The 19,044-nt window shown below is 39.5% G+C and overlaps 1 protein-coding gene across 6 annotated transcripts in view; it reads left to right on the forward strand.

Annotated features, from left to right (window-relative positions):
* TANC1 (tetratricopeptide repeat, ankyrin repeat and coiled-coil containing 1) overlaps nucleotides 1–19,044 on the forward strand; it is a 72,198-nt gene that overhangs the window by 12,237 nt on the left and 40,917 nt on the right. For 5 of the 6 annotated variants that reach the window (XR_014226582.1, XM_082285280.1, XM_082285282.1 and 2 more), the window contains exons 2-3: nucleotides 4,761–4,835; nucleotides 16,111–16,314. Coding sequence is in view for 5 of the 6 variants with exons in the window: in XM_082285280.1 (XP_082141406.1) it covers nucleotides 4,775–4,835; nucleotides 16,111–16,314 (265 nt within the window). In the remaining variant the exon portion in view is untranslated. Of the gene's footprint in view, nucleotides 1–4,750; nucleotides 4,836–16,110; nucleotides 16,315–19,044 lie in introns of those variants that run through there. The other variant, XM_082285279.1, reaches the window with a different exon arrangement.

The following is a 19,044-nucleotide window of genomic DNA, read 5'->3' on the forward strand; positions in this document are numbered from 1 at the left end:
CAAACAGTGGTTTCATGGCAGTATTTAAAAGTTGGAATTAAGAAAATGTAAACGGGAGTTATTTGCCAAAGTGAAGCAATTGCAGTCTCTGAAAAGGTTCCTGAAGTCTGAGTCAGGGAGTGATTCTACTTAAGCTTGGCTGTGAGGAGAGAGAAAGTACAATCTGCTTAGAAGGACAATGTGCCAGCATTACTGGAAAATATTCTATTAATATAGATATCATTAAAACAAAACAAGATCTAATATCCTGTGCCTGGTTCAAGGGATGAGGAGCTATAAATGCACACTCTTGCTGTTCACTTTAATCGGTGTTCCTGAGGTGTGAACAATGTGTATGAAGAAATACATTACCTGAAGTGCTTTTGTCAATAAGTGTCACAGTAGGTGTAAATAACTTTGGTATATCTTTTGGGTTTGTTTTTTTATTTTTTAAATAACACTGTCTGTAGTATTTCTAAGCTGTAGTATTTGGTTTGTTTCTTCAGTGTTCACCTGCACACTCTGGAATGTGAATGATGTTATACTGGATCCAAGGTGGTGGTTTTAGCATTACTGCAGAAGACAGTTTATTTTTTGTACCTTTCAGCTTGCAAACAGAGAGCACTGCTATCGCTTTGCTGTTGCAGCCCCTAGGGTTAGATCTGTCCACATAATCCAGAACTCACATAGCAAAGGTGAGTCACTTTGGAAGTGCTTCTCTTTCATTTTTGCATTTCATTTTATAGGGGAAAAGGAAGGAAGCGGACTTTATTGCCAGGTAGTAGGCACTTTTTATATCTACACTGAATGTGGTCTGAGTAAGAAACCATCTTGCATGCCGGTACTGTTCTTTGTTGGACTAGATCCTTGAAGAACTGTTTGCACAGTAAGGAAATTGGCCTCAATTCCAAGAAGAGAAAATCTAGGATGGAATTGTCCTTGATTCCTTTTATTTGATCTCTCATTAACCCTTATCTATATTCTAAGAATAGGAATGACATATACTGTAAAGTTTCAGTTCTGTATCAAGCCTGTCTGTTCTGGTTAATATAAAATTAATACTTGTCGTAGTCACGAAATAAAAAAGTTAAATATAATATGTGGCTTTTCAGGTCTTCCTTTTTTTTTTTTCTTCCCCCTGCCACTCTATTCTAGCTATGTATGTAAAATACCTTTCTTAGATTCTGAAATTCATTAACAGCTTCAGATCCTACCATTGCATAATGCAGGCTTTCTAACATGGCAGATGGTTTTTGTATGGAAAAAGAAAAATTATTTATTTAAAAAGCAGTGCATAACAAATACATTGAGACTTCTATTTTGTTTGATGTCTTAGCTTAGGAGGTTATCTGGGGAGGGTGTTTGTACATCTTTAGAAGAGATGCTTGGAGTTGGTTTTCTTTCCTTTTGGAATATGATAATTAGGATTTTTAGATCTTGTACTAGGAGGCATATGCTACATAAAGTAAGATGCAGTGAGTTAGAATGCGCTTTCTACTGCGTACAGTAGGCTTTTGGAATGTCTTTATTCTGGTGTGTGCCAGGATGTTTGCTTCAGAGCAGAAGGTGCCCTGAGCTGGTTGTTGACAGCCCCTGCTTGGAATTTAGTCCAAGATGGGTTGTATTGGGGAAAGGGAATGTATCTGAACCAACCAAAGAGAGCCACAGTTTAGTTTCATGCTGTTCCATCGCCTTCTCTCAGGATGTTAGATACATTTCAAGACACTTCTCTGGGTGTGGATGGGGTTTATCTCTTGAAAGCTGTGCATCCCTACGTGCTGTGCATTGACCTCCCAGATGGACAGACTGCAAGGGAACAGTGTACCTACGTGGTGCCACGTGAAACCAGGTGCAAGACATGTGGTCAGTGGCACAAAGGCCAGTGGAAAGTCAGGAACTTGTGGTGTACCCCAGGGACCCATACGAGGGCAGTCCTGCTCAGCCTCTTCCTGAATCACAGAGCGGTTGAGGTTGGAAGGGTCCATGGGAAGTTGCTTTGTCCAGCCCTGCTCAGGAAGGGTTTTCTACAGCCAGTTGGCCAGGACTGTCCAGATGGCTCTTGAGTACTTCCAAGGAGGGAGCCTCCGGAGCCTGTCTGGGCACCCCATGCCCATGGTGGTCACCCTCACAGTGAGGAAATGTTCTTGATGTTCAGAGGGAACCTCCTGTGTTTGTTGGTGCCTGTGGCCTCTTTGTCCATTGGATTCCTATCTGCACCCATTTTTAACACTGGCTTTTTTTAAGCTCACATTTCTTCTCTCTCTGAGCTGCTGCAGCGGGTTTCTTTTGGCACTGCACCTGTTTGAGGTCCTGTAAATGTTCTTTTATTATTACCATATTTGTCTTAAGAGCCAGTTCTCCTTGCAACAATGTCATTGTCATCACTTGCAGTAAGGCTCCCTGTGAAGACCTGCTCTGCAAAACTAAATTATTTCCTTATTACCCTCTTGTATTTTTTGTTCTGGTTGCACCATTAAGCTGTATCACTTGTGGAGAAAAAAAAAAATTTAAAAATGCATCTGGTGGTCAGATCTCAGGGCAGAGCTTGATGGGACCCACTCTGTGAACATTAACAAGAGTTCAGATAGACTATTTCTTCCATGTTCATGTGGTGATACAAACAGAATTTTAATGATGTCAATATTTTTCTGCATGACTTAAGAGATTTTTAAAATGCCTGTAAGTAAAATTTATCATGCAGAATACCAACAATATACAATACTAAGTGTTTTTAGGGGAAACAATGTTCTGAAGCTAGGCAGAAGTTAGGGAATATCACATTGTTTCTGCAGCTGTAATTAGACTTCCCATTTTTCTACATATGCATTATGTTTCAGCCTTGAATTATATGATTGAGCACTGTTTTCTTCACTAAATGTGTCTGATTGTCAGGGCTGTTTCTTGATCTCAGAAAATTCTTTGCTGTTGTGGATTATGTCTGTATCTAGCTCGTGCAGACAAGAGAGGAGGGGAGCCTAGCTGGTGAAAGAGGGGAGAGTGTTTCCTCGTGTTGCATTTAGTTGTTTCTTCTCATGATCTTGTGTTTGAATTTTAGGAGACACTTCCTTATTTAAAAAAACCTTGAGCAGTGTTCAGGGGGCTGTCATTAACCATGTTATTTCAGTCCAGCCTTTTGGACATTGCTGGACGTGTTGAGAACTAGCACGTAGCCTTTGCCTGTAGGACATGGCTGGTACCCAGTCGCTGATATTGTAAACACATAGAGTATATGGGTTTTTTTAAAAAAAAAAGCTTCACCTTCCCCAGCTGGCATTCAACATTCTAGTGTAGTATAGTGATGCTTATTTTGATAAATTTATTTGTGCTTTAATAATAATAATTTGCTTCCTTTCAGTGCATTTCTTTTTTCGGTTAGATGATCCCATTTTGGGGGTGTGTTTGTGAGCTTTTTCAATTTTCTTGATGCTGAAATTGGAGAGGGCTGAGTAATTTATATCCTTTGGGAACCACCTGAAAGTGTTGCAGAACCTGTTTGCTCTGGCAGCGAGCAGGGACAGCAGTAGCGGTGTCTCTCCTGTGTGTGCCGGCAGGAGCCCCAGCGTGCGCTGCCTTGTGCCCGTGTGTGGCACCAGGGCGTGCCAGTCCTCAGCGCAGCTTCTGGCGATGTTCCCTGGCTGGGTGGGAACCAGCCCTTGGTGTGCCTGGCTGTTACCTGCGTGAAGCTGTCAGAGAGCTTGTGGAGTATGATCCAGGCTCTGGAAACCTTCCAGTCTTCTGATTAGTGTTAGTTGTATGTGCTTCAAGTTATTCATAGGAGCTGAAGAATTCTGTTGTACTGATTTCTCTTTCTCTGCTTTATTTCATCAAATGAAGAGAACTTTCTGAGGAATCCATAGTTTTTGGATGGAAGACTTTTGCTTTTCCTGTTGATTTCGTGTGGGGTTTATGGCAGTCTGTTACATAAGACAACATAGTCAAATTGCTTTTTCCCCCCCTTCTTGTTGCATATTCTGTACTGCAAAATTTCCAATGTTAGATACCTTTCGAATTTTTCAGTAGAGAAAGCAAATGAAATTACAATTCATAGATGCTCCCAGAAAGCTTTTTGAAAAAGAAGTGCTCTTCATAATACCTTTCATTCTGTTTTCCTTGCTCTGTAACTGAAGTTACTTACGTGAAACAACTTAACTGTCTTTCAGGTTTATCAGCCCAAATACATTTTTCTTATACTTAATACTGCTCTGAAATCTGCAGCTAGTGCTCACTTGAGGTTGATTGTTAAGTGTGCCTTGTGGCAGGCAGAAAGCGTTGCGGGGACGCAGGAGTTTGTTCCTCTGTCACTCTGTGTGCTGTGTGCAGGGACAGAACAGGGGTGGTACCATGTCCTGCTGCTATCTGTTTTACAGTCTTGCAGTTGGCATTCCCAACTGACACCAGGCTGCTCCCATTGCTCCCAGTCAGGCTGCTGAAGTCCTGTCAGGAGTTAGAGCTTGATTTTAGCTTATTTTTTCTGGAGTGTCTTACAGCAACTTACTCAGGTTTAGCCCTGTAACTGTAATTGGATGTGGAATGTGGAGAATGCTGCAGTATTTTTGTGTACCAGAAGACAGCAAACTCTTAGTTGCTTAGTTCAAGTATTAAAACATTCCTTGCACATCAGTTCTTTGCTTAACCAAGTGATATTGTAAGAAATAAATGTGGCTGCCAGAAAGTTTCTGCTAATTACCTCACTGTTTTATTTGTATTGATCCTGTCTGTATTTTGTTTCGACTTGTGGGCATGGACATTGCATTTATTTTTGTTTCTCTCCATTACTCTAGGAGCAACATTTAAAATGTTAAAGGCCGTTCTAAAAAAGAGCCGAGAGGGTGGAAAAGGGACCAAGAAAGACCCAGGTATGAATATTAATGCAATGTTTTATAGCCCAGGTGAGTTGTGCACAGCAAACCCAGGACTGTCCGTTCTGTGGTGCAGCGATGCCCGTCCCCGGGGCAGCTCTCTGCCCACCTGCCCCAGCTGCTGCCTGCGGAGCAGGCGCTGCAGGTCTCAGCCTGCCTGCAAGGCGGATCCAGTGCATTTATTCCTGCATCACCACCGGGCAGGACGGGTGAGAGCAGTTGTTCCTGGTTGTTGCCCTAGAAATACTGAGAGCAGGCTGTGTGTACTATGCTGCCAGCTCCTACACGGCCTGGGGCCAGGCCTGCTGAACCCTCAACTACAGAAATGCAGTTTAAACTGCTTATTCTTTACAATATAAAAAAACCTCAAAACTGGTTATGTATTATGGGCAATAGAATTTTTATTATGTATGTCTTTTGAAAAAAAATAATTGAATTAGTGGGAAGTTATTAAGCTGGTTATCAGGTTTCTACTATGTTCTAGTTTTTGCTTTAACTACAGAGATTTTTTTGAAGGTCAAGTTAATCATTATCAACAAATCTTACTTAAAATAAAACATATTACTATTAACCATAAATTTAGTAGGCCACTACTTACCTGCATTACTTTCCAGGAAGAAGGGTAACTAAGAGCTCCCATTGCTATTTTCAAGGGCAGAGAAGGCCCAGCAATGCTTGTTGAGGAGGAGCAGTAGTTGTAGATGTTCCAGGCGTTGGTGAGTGGTGTGAACCTGCCTGCTCTGTGCCAGGCATGCTGAAGTCTTTGCTGCAGTGGATGCAAAGCTCATGGACCTGAGTGAAAGTTACTTGTTTTTCAGAGATTTATTTTTAACTTCAAACTATTAATGTAGACTAACATTCCTGATTTTCTGATGAGTTTGATCCTAAATTATCCCTAAGAGTAAATTTATGCTCTTTGGCAACGCGAACTTCTTACTCCCAGAGTAAAATATAAGTAAATCCAAATATTTCTTAAATGTATAAAGAACAGAGCATAATAATAAAGCTGCCACATCCTTATTTATTGGAACTTGTAAAACAACACAGTCTTATTTTTTTGGAAAGCAAGTTGTGTATGTGTCTTGCATTCAGCTTCTAGAACTATACAGTTACACTGAGCCCTACAAGGGGAGGGTGTTTTCACTGTTCTTTTGCAAAAACTGGTTCTGAGTTCGTCTGGCAGGTAATGTGTTGTTCTTTGGGAAATTTTTTGTGGTATTGTGAAGTTTGCACTCTGCCACAGTTCCCTTCTAAGTGACTGAATGATGGGAGCTATGCTGACTAGAAAAAACATTGACACGAGATCAGAGATGCACAGAAATAATCACAGAGCAAGACGAAAGGCGTCCTGTTAATTTTGTGTGTGCTGCTGACTTGAAGTTACCAGCTGGGGTTGTTTTAAACAGAGTGGGCTAAAGATTCCTGTGGTGAGGCTTTCACTGGTACATTTTTTCTTAAAATACTAGATGGGAGTTGGTTTAAGCTCAGAAGGAATGGAGCTCTGACCAGGCTTTGATTAAAATCTGAAGCTTGGAAAAGCCTTTTTCCTGTAGGTCAGAAAGCATGTTTTTTTATTTTAGGATCTCATGACATCTGTCTGGATTAATGTGTGCAAAAGAGGATTTTTCTCTCTGTTTTTGCAGATATATTGTTGCTGTATTTCTGAGCAGTGAGGGAAGAGTTAGAGAGTGGGAAGTTTTTTGGTTTAATTTTTGGTTTGGTGCGTTTGTTTGTTTGGGGTTTTTTGTTGTTGTTTTTTAAGCAGAGCTCTGGAGTTTCGTGTATTAATTAGATGTTATGGAAACCAAGTATTGAGAAAAATTGGTGGTGAATAATGCCTGACTGGTGAGAGCTAGAGCAAGGAGGAGTTCAGGAGCAGCTTTTTAAAAGAAAGTAAATAATTTTTACATAGGGTTTCAGAAATTTTGGCTTATTTTACATTTGAAGATGATGTGAAAAGTTTGGAAAGAGATGAGTGCATTTTGTTCTGTTCTGTGTTACATCCGGGACTTCCTGTAAAGTTATGTCCAGTTTATTAGCTTTCTCTGTTGTTCCAGAGGACATTCCAGTTCTTTCAGCTGTAACACATTTGTCCACTTTTAGAAAAGATGTGAAGCAAGGCAAAGAACATTGGTCTTTGTAGAGCTTATTTTTGCTCACTTGTCTCCCTGGTCTTTAAACTGAAAACAGTGAGAAATTGAAGGGGTTTTTTGATTGTAGAGTTGTCCCACTTCAGGGCCCTTTGGATATGGAATAGGAACAACAGCTTAAAATTTCCTGCTCTCTAAAGAGAGTTGAAATGCACCCCAGCAATGGGAGCTGACTAGAGAGATAGGACAGTTAATGCAGATACGGCCGTTCTTCAAAGTGCTGTTGGAGAGAGGAACGTGATAGTACATTTAGATGCTTCTCTCAGCTCTGTGGGCACATGGACTTGATTTTTTGCTTATGAAGTTTTGAAAAAGTTTTCAGGTCTTTCAGAGCTTCCGAATGTGGAAGGAAGGGGACAGCGCATCTCAGTAGGGCCACCCTGAACACAACTGGAAAGACTGCCGTGGTCTTTTTTCAGTATAGTCATGGTTTAGGAGTGATGCTGAGGAGCTAGAAGGTAGTAAAATCCATGTGGGTCATAGTGGGCAGCCCAGCCGGCATAGGAGGGACACCATGGTGATGGGTTGCAGCTGTGCCTTGACCACATGTGACCGTTTGGAGTCAAATTGGAAGGGGTTTAGGCTAAACTGCAGCAGCTTACTCTTAAACTGAAGTAACCCCAGTTGTCCCATGGGTTACATGAAAGGAATGCCTGGAAGTGTGCATAATTCAGATCTGAGCTGGATGATTCCTGTTTGACTGAATAGAACTTCCTGTTTGTGTGTTAGCTCTATTTTATGGGTTTTACAGCTGGTAGGCTTGTGGAAGTAGTGCAAGTAGGAATGGTGGTGCTTTTTTCTAGATTGAAGGCAGGCGCAGCTGTAATATTTAAAAATGTAAAAGGGTTAAAGGACAAAAAGAAATTAGGACTTTTCTTAACAGTAGCTTGTGTGGATTTTAATGTTAGAATTTCTCATTTGCCCTGACTTAAGGGCTTAAGAGCTGAAGCTGTGCATAACATTTTTGAAATAGCTGCTGGGAATGTTGACTGCAGTTTTTAATAGATTTTTAAATTCAGGGTTATCTTGAAAAAGAGGGTTGCAAGAATTTGTATTGATGCTTTGAGAGAGAGACTGAAGTGCTCTGCTGAAGGGTTGTAGAACATCTTTGTAGAAATAACTTCTGCCTTGATCAGGTGGAAGGCTGTCATGTGGGAATGTCACTTTTGGGAAAATGATGCCTCAGGAAGCACCAAAAGCAGTAATTAGGGGTACATAGTTGGGCTCAGACCCTGCAGTTGCTTCAGTAGAAATTCTTCTACAGTCATTTTGTTGAAAAAGGGTTTATTCAGATGTGGCTGGGAGACGTTGATAGCTAGGTAGTGGCTATTGTAGAATTAGGTAAAATCTAAATGAAGCCAAATTAGTGTGTTTAAACATGCACATGTGTAATTATAAGTTTGTGCAAACATACGTGAACACAGGTGAAAAGAGCTGTGTTGGCAGCAAGTTATGTGTAGAATAGCTTTAGAAAGCAAAACTTACGGAATGTGTTTCTAAATGTGGATTTGAAGACAAGATGGTTGGTATCCTACTTAGGTAAACAGATGTGCCAAACAAACAAAATTTCAAACAACCCAGACATACAACTTTTTCTGCATACAGATTTTTTCTGGTTTTCTGCAGCATGAAGCAACCTGTCTTTACAGCCCTTCAGACATAGTTATTTCCATACAACAGAGATAACTGTCTATGAGTTGATTTTTCTTTTGCTTTGTCCTTCCTTGCATTAGTGATGTACATACTTCGTAAAGGACAGAACCTGAGGGGGGAAAACCCAGAGTCTGCGCCTGTAACCTTAAAGAAACAGAAAACTATTTTGGGAATGTTTGAAACCAAGCAGGAAGAGGGTAAACAGGAAGATTAATTTTTGTGTCCCAGAAAGTAATAGGTAGGTTTATGTGTCTCACACGCATTGAGCTGGAAATGTACAACAGTTACTCACACAGTTTCCCCTTGTTTCTCAAGTTTTTTAGTCAGTCCCAGAAACAAAGTAAAAAGTGGCACTTTCTCCTCTTTGTCAGTTTATTGTCGTCAAGTAAATATTTTCTCTTTAAACTCTTGCAAAGTTTCCAAGTCCTCTAGAGATTCCCTGGGAGGTGTCTCTCCAGTGAGATTGTGACAGAGATATCTCATCTTATGACCTCTGCCGAGGGTGTGTGTTCTCTTTCTTTGCTCTTTGCCTTTTGCTTTGCTTTGTTAATGGACTTTATTTTCTAGATTTAAGGTAATCTCAGCTCTTTGTCTTTTTCTGCTGTGTGTTTCTTTCTACCTACTGTAGAACTGTGTCTTTCTGTGCTCTCTCCTGTGTTTTCATTGTTGAGGTTTACTTGTTGTCTAGTTTATTTCCTTGAGGTTTTTAACTTGGCCTCTGTAACCACAAAGAGATTTTGTGCCTTTGGCCTCAGCTGAAAGGAGCTGGCTGTTTTTATTTTAGTATAGCACAGAAATTGTGTATGTTAGTGACACAGTTCAAGCAATCAGATCCAGAAGACCGTTGTTCAAATTAAAGTTCTACCAGGTTACCTGTAAGTCCTGTCTGTGCCTGCAGTGAGGTGAAAAAGAATATACATAAGAAGCTTCAGAATATAAACAAAAAATACTTCTTAATTATGATATGGTTTAGGAATTCTACAGAGTTACTCATTCTTAAGTGCTTAAAAATACTTCAGAGAGAAATTTGTATTAGTAATTCCTGTTGGGTTTCTGTACTGCCAGCTGTTTTCCAGTATATAATTACAGTTGTTTTCTTTAACTGTCCCAAAGTCAGCAACTTGCTTGCATTTGAGAATCTGCCTTTTTTTTTTTTTTTACTTACTAAGCAAAAGCTCATTCAGTATAAAATACATGTAATGTATTTTAATTTAAAAAGAAAAGAAAATCCTGTATATTAAATTTCTGTGGAACATACTCAGTTATTTCAGATGGCTTTCTAGTAGCATGAGCATTGTCATTCTGTTGACCCAATATCAGGCCTGAAGGAACACGAATAATGGCAGTATTGTGCTTAGTTTGCAGTGTTCTTCCTGCGCTAAATCCCATCAGAAGTTGAACATCAAATGTAGTACATGGTATGCATGAAAACTTCATTGATGTCAGTAGAAATTCAATGTGGTAAGTAGTTGGGACTTTTAGGTTTTCCAGTTTCAAGGCTTATTAGACATTAATAGTAGTGCTCAAATAACAAGGGACAGATTATTATGCCAACAAAAAGGTAATGTTTAGAATGTAGCAACATAGTGCTTTAAAGGCAGAGAATCCGGAGAAACAAGATGGGTGGTTTTGATTTCTGAAATAAAAGTTACTGAAGTGCTTATGGATTTGTATGCATCAGACTTTCAGTGATTGCCTGCATATTTGGATTTTTTAAATTTGGTCTGCAGAAAGGGTCCGTATTAATAAATCTTTCTTGTGTCTTGTTTGATTCAGATCTGGTAGATCAATACTCTTTAAGACCTAGTTTACATTTGCATTAGTTTCCTTCTTCTTGTATTCAGGTGTCTCTGTGTAAATATCTTTGACTTAAATACGCGTGTACAGAGTGTTGAATGTTTGTAGAGTGGATGCTTTACTTCTGCATTATATTCCATTGTAGACTGGCGTATCGTTAGTTACTTTTGTTTGTCTGCCATTCCCTTTAGGAATATTGTATACTGATCAAGTTGGATGAAATCTTTGAATTTGGAACTTCCTCTCTTTTATTCATGTCAGATACAATTAAGAAATTGAGATTATACTTAGTATTCTTTTTCATAAGTAAAATGTTTTTCAAAGGCATGAGCTGTGATCTGTCATATGAGGTTCCACCATCCCTGTTTTACTTTCTCTCTTTCATTTCAGCCAAGGCCCCTGTTAAAAGCCTGACGTGCAGCACTTGGAATGATAAACAGAAATGTGCTGAAATTCACTGCCACTGGGTTTTGAGTTTTGGTTTTTTTTGGGTTTTGGTTTGGTTTTTTGATTTTTGTGGTTTGGGTTTTTTTATTATTTGGTTGTTGTTTTTATTGCTAGTGGCCACTAAATTGCTGCTCTCAAAGAAAAGTGAAGTTGTTATGCAGAAAAGCCTAACGTTTTCTTAAGACCCAGACCCACTATTTAATCCTTATTTTAAAACTGAGTGTTTTAAGAATTACTTCCCTGTAGCAGTAAAGGTTTGATTCTCAGCTGACCATGGTCAGCTAAATGCGTGTTTGAACCCCTCTGTCTTGCATAACATCTCACTCAGCATTTCTGACTAATACACTCTGAACCCAGCTGAGAGCATCAAGGTTTCAGGTACCATTCTGGAAAATTGAAAGGCCATTAAATAAAATAAGTTTGCCTTTTAAAATCTAAACATGCAAATTCAGTTGGTTTTTTCTGTCCAAATTAGGCTTTGAATTTTAAGAGCAAAGGGCATTTGTGGTGCATAAAGTACACATCCACTGTCTGGAAAATTGAACTTGGAACGGAATACTTTCAAGTTTCAGTTTGACTTTTTGTTGTTACTCTAAAAATACCTTGCAACAGAAGAAGCATTGTTTCATGCTTAAAATATGGAGCTGTTTTTGATTATCCTGTGTTGCTTTGCCCACTTTCAGCTGCTCTTGTCAGTTATTTAAGAGCTTAAGCTTTTTTGCTGAGCATTGAGTATTTAATGTGGTGAATGTCTTTTCAGAAGCTAATTCCAGTGATGTATCCCATGTGCATATAAACACCTCCCCTCAAATAAAGATCCTGCCCTTGAAACACGTATGCAAATTACTTCAGTGGTCTGAATAGCCTCTATTTTTCACTGTTTTCTTTAAAAATTGATTGGTTTTTTTAAGAGATACAGGAGAACATTAATATTTTGTGGACTGCTGAAGTAATCCAGGGTGCAGAAATAAATGCCAGGAAGTGAGCAAATAATGTCAAGTACGAGCAGAGTTGGTAAAGGTTCACCATTTAAACCATTTATTCTAATTTTACCTGGGTTGTTTCTCACTCAGTGCACTTCACTGCTTCTTTTTACTCAGGCTGTAATGTGTTTTCTTCCCATTCCATGCTAGTTTCTCTCTTTTTCTGGTCTTTCCAGAGTCTCAAGAGCAAAAGAATTAAATGTTGCTCTTCCCTCATGCATGTATTTTCCATGCCAGCAGCCTGTGTCCTGTCCCAGAAGGCTGGCTATGGATGGCTCCACTTGGCAGGAATGGTTCTGCAGCTCCTGGTAGGTGTTGGTAGTGGTGTGACTGGATTGCCTTGTCCTAACTGGGCAGACTGGGACACTGGGCTCCCCAGGCCCTCCTGGATTGCCCTCTCCCGAAGCTGGACTGGCTGTGTATGTACAACCACACACACACGTAAGCTTTTCAATTTTGAAAGACACAGAACCTTTAAAGGGCAATGGTCAGTGTTTTACAATAAAAATGAAGCACCTTATACTACACCTTATAGCCCTGTTACAGAGTTCTGTGTACACTTGCCTGTCAGTTCTATTGAAAGAGCATTAAACCTACTGGGTTTGGTAATCCTTAAACAGTTTCTTACTACATAGACATAGAGAAGATGCCTTTTTCTGGAAGGGGCTTTCCAGTTTGGATGTCTTTCCTTGTTCTTACTGTTTTCTTTTTCCCACATATAGTTTCCTTCTGAACTTATCTGTAAGGTCATATCTTTTTTTAATATTTGTTAGGATGAAGCACATCTTATGAAGCAGAATGGAGTTTAAGACTGTCAGTAGTAACGTGTGAGCACATTGAAGTGTTGGATTTGGTGGTGCTCTTCACTCTATGGGACTCACAGGGAGCCTTGGTCAGCAACAGCATCCTGCAGTGTTAGCACTTTTTTTTTCTTTTTAAAACATCTTAAGCAGAACTGCAGAATTTAAGATTTCTTCTGTTGTAGCACAATTTTATATCAGATATTTTTCTTAAGTGGGTTGAGAGTCTTGTTTCACTTCCGTTGAAAGGTTAATGGAGAGAAAGACGAAACAGGCTATCCCAGAAGGGCCTGTTGAGGGAATCCATGGAACAGAGTTTGCTCTGTGGCTGCTCTCAGTGTCCAGGATCAAGGAGGCTGCACATTCATTGTTTCAGCTCTCGTTGTTGCAAAAGTTGTGGTCCTATTCCCTCATGTTAAAATGATCTGAATTCCCACATCCACATCAAACTCAGTTTACACGTTTTTTGGTAACGTAGTTGCCATTCTTCTGGTTTCTAAGCAACTTACATTGAGTGAAGAATTAGATGCATTTTATTATGTTTAATACTGATACAGACTCTGTGAAGGTTTCCATTTTAGTTATCCTCCCTATTCGGTAGGACTTTAATCTTAAAGTTCAAGTTCTCTTTTAGAATATTAAGCTCGGCAAAATCATTGCTGTAGTCAGCCATCCTTGTATCTTTTCATATCTAAAGGAAAAAAAAGTAGTTTGTTAATCAGATTATGCCATTCAGTTGCATCCTTAGGTGCAGCTAAATTGGGATTTGATTTTCGTTCTCCAAGCTTTTTGTGTGTGGTTTTTAAAGCTTTTAAGTTGTTTCTGTGGTTACTTTAACTACTGAGTAAGAACTCCAGCGTTGATTGATGCTTATGAAAGGTTTTTGTCCAGAGGCTGCTTGGCAGTGGAAAATGTACAGCTCAGAGGTTTTAAAAAAATGAAGGTGAGGTTTCACGGCACCTTGCCTTATGTGTTTGTTTGACACTAATGAACTTGTGAGAGGTCATCTTCCACTCCAGAACTGACGTAGCCAGCTTTATACTCTGGTAGACACCAGGCAATGTCATGTAATTTTAAAGTATTGTTCTGGTAGCTAAAATATTTTAAATTACTAACCTTTAATAAGTTAGTAACAAGTAATTTTGGGGTTTTGTGTTTATCAGTGTGTGGCATCTGCTAGTATCTCAGCATTGTAACAAATTGTATTTTGACAGGTATTTCTCATGTATTTTTCTAGTATTGTTTCCCTAATGTTAAATTGCTGTGTGGGAAGCATAATCTATTATCAGGTGGATCCCACAAGCTTGGTAACTTTGGGTCTGTCTTGTCATGTGTAGATCCAGGTATGTTGTGGGAATTTTCTGTTATTTGGATGAAATGTGGAGATTCATCATCAGTCCAATTTACTCAAAATAGAAAGTGCAGGATTAGGGTAAATAAAATCTACAGGATAGATTTAGAGACTTAGGAAAGGATGATCTAAGCATGTAAAAAGCTTGCCACACCTCATTATCCCACATGTAATTGAACTGGAGGCAGCCATAAATGAGGTTCCTCTTGCCGATATGGATGCTGCGCTGCAGGGGCCACACGTTTGTGGGTGCACCCGAGATGCTGCAGGCTTGGTCGGTGCTGCGGAGCCGGGAGCCCGCGCTGAGGCCGCGCTGCCCTGGGCAGGGCCACCGCACTGGGAGCCCCTGGCAGCCTGGCCCGGGCATGGAGCCAGCCCTGCTCCGTGCCCCCTGTGTGCTGAGCAAAGGAGAGCCTGGGACAGGGCCTGCACCAGCCTTCCACTGGAGCTGCTCTTGGGCCCCGAGGGGAGTTCTAGTGGAAGAGCTGGTTTGTGCCTATGGCTGGGGCAGCATTCCGGGGACTATGGTGTACATGCTCTGCTGGTTCTCTGCTATTCCTGGTCTGCATGGTTTCTGAGCTCCCAAGTGTGGGGTTGGTCTGTTACCTTGAGTTAACAGCTTTTTAAAAAGGGCCTGGAGAAGCAGGGCTCTGTTCCTCCTTTTTTGGAATGATACTTGTCTAGTAGGTGTCTGCTATTCCCTAGTTTCGTAACTGTTTTACATTTATAACAGGAGTTTTCCTGCTTCAGCAGAACACAGTACTGTTCAAACACATTCACCATCACTGAGGATACAACACCCTTAGGCTGAAGCCAGTATGGTTGAGTTTTCTCAAGGTATGGGTTTTGCTCCAAAGAGCTGTTCTGTCTGAACACCATGGGGATATGAGTGGTAATGTGCAAAGGCTCATTGTAAAATTAGGAAATTAAGTGATTGAAAAGGGGAATTTCTGTGGTACACATTTTAGATTTTTGTCTTTTAAGTCATACTGCTCTCAGAATCTTGAGTCATGGGAGCCTGCTCTCCACAGCATCAGAATAAAGAAAAACCAGAGTACTGCTGGAACAAAAATTGCTAAGATGCAGTAGTGTCTCTGTATATTGACTGTATAATATCTTTGCAGTTGCTGTCATGATCAAATACTCTAAACTTACTGATTAGAACTATTTAGCTCCATCCAGCTCTCTTCCATGTTGTAATGTTTCATATACAATAGAGAAGGATAAATTAATTCAAATTGCAAAAATGTACTAAGAAGGCAATGAATTACACAGATTGTGCCATCATAAAAGGGAAAATAGAAATGAAGGAATTGCAGGTGGATGAGTCAGCAGTCCTCCTGAAAGACGTACAAATTCCAAACTACTGCCTGGATATGTATCTAGTAAAAAGACAAGAATTCCAGTATTTTCTAGTTATATTTAGCTGCATTACCATTCTACTCTGTTTTCAACACCTTTTGAAGCTAACTCACATATTCTGTATTGAAAAATAAAGAATAATATCCCCAATGTTAAATCTGTGTTTAAATTGGTTGTTGTTAAAGTTTAATTTTCAGAAGAACAGAGAAAGAAAATCCTTAGCCTCTTTATTCCCACTGAAAATGGAAAAACAAATCTTAAGACTGCCCACCTCTGAGTGTGTCTGTTAGTAGTCTACCTTTTCATTGCATGTAAGGGGTAGCCCAACCCTCCTTTAACTAGTTCAGTAAACAATATTTCAGGTGGTCCTGACTTTCAGGCTATTACAGTGGTGCTAAAACACCTTTTTAGCTTGAAAAATACTTTTATCTTCATAGGAAACTTGATGTTAACCCTAAGGACGAAATCTGAAAAGTACTGACTCTGTTGAAAGTGAGGTTTTTCTTCCCCCTTTTTGTCTTCATTACATTAAATTAAACCGTTGCTTACTTGTGTATTTACATTTTCCCAGTGGTTATCTGGATTCTGCAGTGGAGGGAGCACAGTAGGGCGAGTCATGCTCAACTGCTACTGTCAAATGTTTTCCTGTGTTAAATACTTCAATTTCAATGCAACTCTAGGCTGTTTATTTTGGCACATCACCTAATGATGACAAAATTTTATTTTTAGCAGGTGACTGCTGCCCAGAGAATGCCTTGCAGGTTACATCAACATCTGGCCACAATGCAGATTTCCCCACTGGTGACCAGCCAGGCTCCCAGGACACTTACAGAACGAACTTGGCCAAAGGAGTCTCAATGTCACTGCCGTCCTCGCCTCTGCTGCCACGCCAGTCCTATCTGATGCAGGCAAGAGCAAACAAGAAGTCTCCAGGTAAGATGAAACAATGAGCACCTAAAATCTTCATAACATGTTAACTCAGTTATTGATAAATGTTGCATAAAATAACATAGTAAAATCCTATTAAACTTTTGCAGCAAGAGCAGTGCAGTTTCCAGGCTAAAAAAGTAATTGGTTATTAAATAGAATGTATTATTTCATGTGGCAAAAATTTATTGTAATTGGTGTTGTAAATACTTACACTGAAGTGTCTGAATATGATTACAACTGGTTATTTATGGTTAGTGTATCAGGTAGAGGACTGCTGCAGAAACTTTTGTTTGTGCACGTGTTAGTGACTGTGTAAGAGTGAGTGTTGTTTGCGGCTTTTACAGTTCATTTATTTTACTTGTATCTCCATACACAAATGTATTAATAGATAAATTGCTGTGGAAGTGACAAGAAAGTTGTTCGTTTTCAGCAGTTGTGTCCTCAGTGGTGCCTACACACTGGTGTGTGACCCAGGCTAAATATGGGGCTCCATCGGGCTCCTTTTATCAGCATTCTGTGCATAGAAATCATTCCAGCACACTGGCATCACTTGGGTTCACTTGAGTCAGAGTGGGAGAGGCAGGTGAAACTGTCCATATTCCTATTGCCTGTGGAGGCACTCAACAGGTTTGAGTTTTTAAGGTCTGGGAACTGAGTTCAAAATCTGGGATTTGTCAGCACAGAAAATGCTGAACAGTTGATAAGTCATGACCGAAGAACCATATTCCTGATGACTGCAAAGTCATTCCACTGTGATCCACAGCCAAGGGAAAAGACTTTCCTGAGATGCTACAGTGCTGGGAATGCACTGGCATTTATGTGTCATTATTTTGTACAAAGACCTAACCAGGTGGTAGGAGGTTGACAGAAACATTGTGCTATTCCTTTGACTTTCACCAAACTCTAGCTAATGGAAGATGATTTAATATAAATTAGATGTCTGGTATCTGGGACAAGGGTAGTAACAAGGATTATACCAATGTCCTGGTTTCAAAGCTCTCTGTTTCAGTAGCATGACAGCAAGTTACAGATCTTTCAGGATATGGTGAGTGAAAGAAGAAAGGATTGCACAGGAAGCTGAAGTAGTGTTCTGAAGTCGAGTTGTAGTGATGAAGTTGTCTAACAATAGTAGAACAAAATTCTAATTTCAGTCCTCTCAGTTTACAGATGAAGACAAAGCAACTACTTAGAGATGTGGTTTTTGGTGTAGATTAATATCGTTAATATTTTTTTGAAGTCTTTGAAACTGTAATAGGGCAGAAGAAAAGATTGTCCCTTGCCACATGGTTATTGATTCTGCCTTTGTTCTGTTCATACAACCCTGGCATGTTGATGGTCAGGTATATATCAGGTGATATCCTTGCATAATTTATTTCCCTGAAATAAAATTATGTTTAGTGGCTGTTAGACTGAAACAATACACTGTATGTATTCTCAATGGTAATGATTAAAGAGTATGCTCACTATGAGATACTCAGATTTTATTGAAGAGTTCTTCATAGTTTTTTTCTTGAGTCTGAGTTGTTCTAGTTAAAATTTTTGATTAGTAGATTAAAAATGGATTTTTCTGATACTGTGTTTCACAGTTACAAATTAAAAACTAGAAGTTGTAGTTAATTAATACTTACTTGCACTAATGTTCATGAAAACATTTGTGTTTGAGGGCTTCGTTCTCAGTACATTCCTGCTTTTCCAGGAAATTTGTCTGCTCTGGCTGATGTTTATCTGCTCCTGCATCTCTGTTTGCTGATCTTGTGTTTGTATGATGCGTGGATAAAAATTGGTTTTCATGGTTAAATAATGCATGGAAGAACATTCTGCAGTAAAAAATGCACTATTTAGTATTTTATGGTTTTGGGTAACTGGTGTTGACATTCAGACTGTTTCACAGACTTAGACTCAAGTTGGTGATGTCTAAAGCACAAAAATCCTACATGTAAGGTAATTTAGTTACAAGTTGTTCTTACTGCTCTTCCTTTCATTGCCTTTTCTGCATTTTTCCAAGTGTGTGTTGCTCTGTAGCTTCAGAGGTGTAATTTTGGGTTTGCTTTTTTGTTCTGATGGCACTTCTGCTTGGCTTTGCTCCTGTGTGAGCCACAAGTATTGCTGTCCTTTGTCATTTCTTTAAAATGTGTTCGTATTTTTGTTGGGACTGGAGTAAATTTATTCCTTCTATTAATGCTTCATTCACTCGCCATCTGGTTATCCATCACATCAAACTGTTGGAAAACCAGCAATCCACCAAAAGTGATCTATCTAATGATGAAAGTGTGTTTTAGACTTAATTTTCTTACCTTTTTAGAAAGTTGCACACTCATCGATAGATGGGGCTTAAAAGAATCTTAGACTGTGTCTTGTTAAGCAGAAGGTATTGCAAACATTTTGAACAACGTAGTAAATTCCAGTAATTTACCATTTAGCAGTAGGACCATATGAAAAACAGCAACAACAGCAGTAGACAAATTGTAAGGCCAGTTTGTAAATTTACATTCAAGCAGTATACAAGTCCAAACAGAAACTGTTCAATTTAAAATAATGGAAAAGTACTTCCCCCCCCTTCCTGTCAGACACATTTTTACTCATATGACCATTTGCTAATTTTGAAGGTTGTTTTACATTCTAGGTTGCTTCAGTTTTTTTTTTAGTTTCTCTTCTTTAATTAAAATTTCAGTGATGGGAAAAGAATGTTATGCTTGGAATGATTTCTTCTGTGAGAGTTGTATACTTGTGTAG

Source organism: Coloeus monedula (genome assembly GCF_965178545.1).
Source record: "Coloeus monedula genome assembly, chromosome: 7".
NCBI classification, from domain to species: Eukaryota; Metazoa; Chordata; class Aves; order Passeriformes; family Corvidae; genus Coloeus; species Coloeus monedula.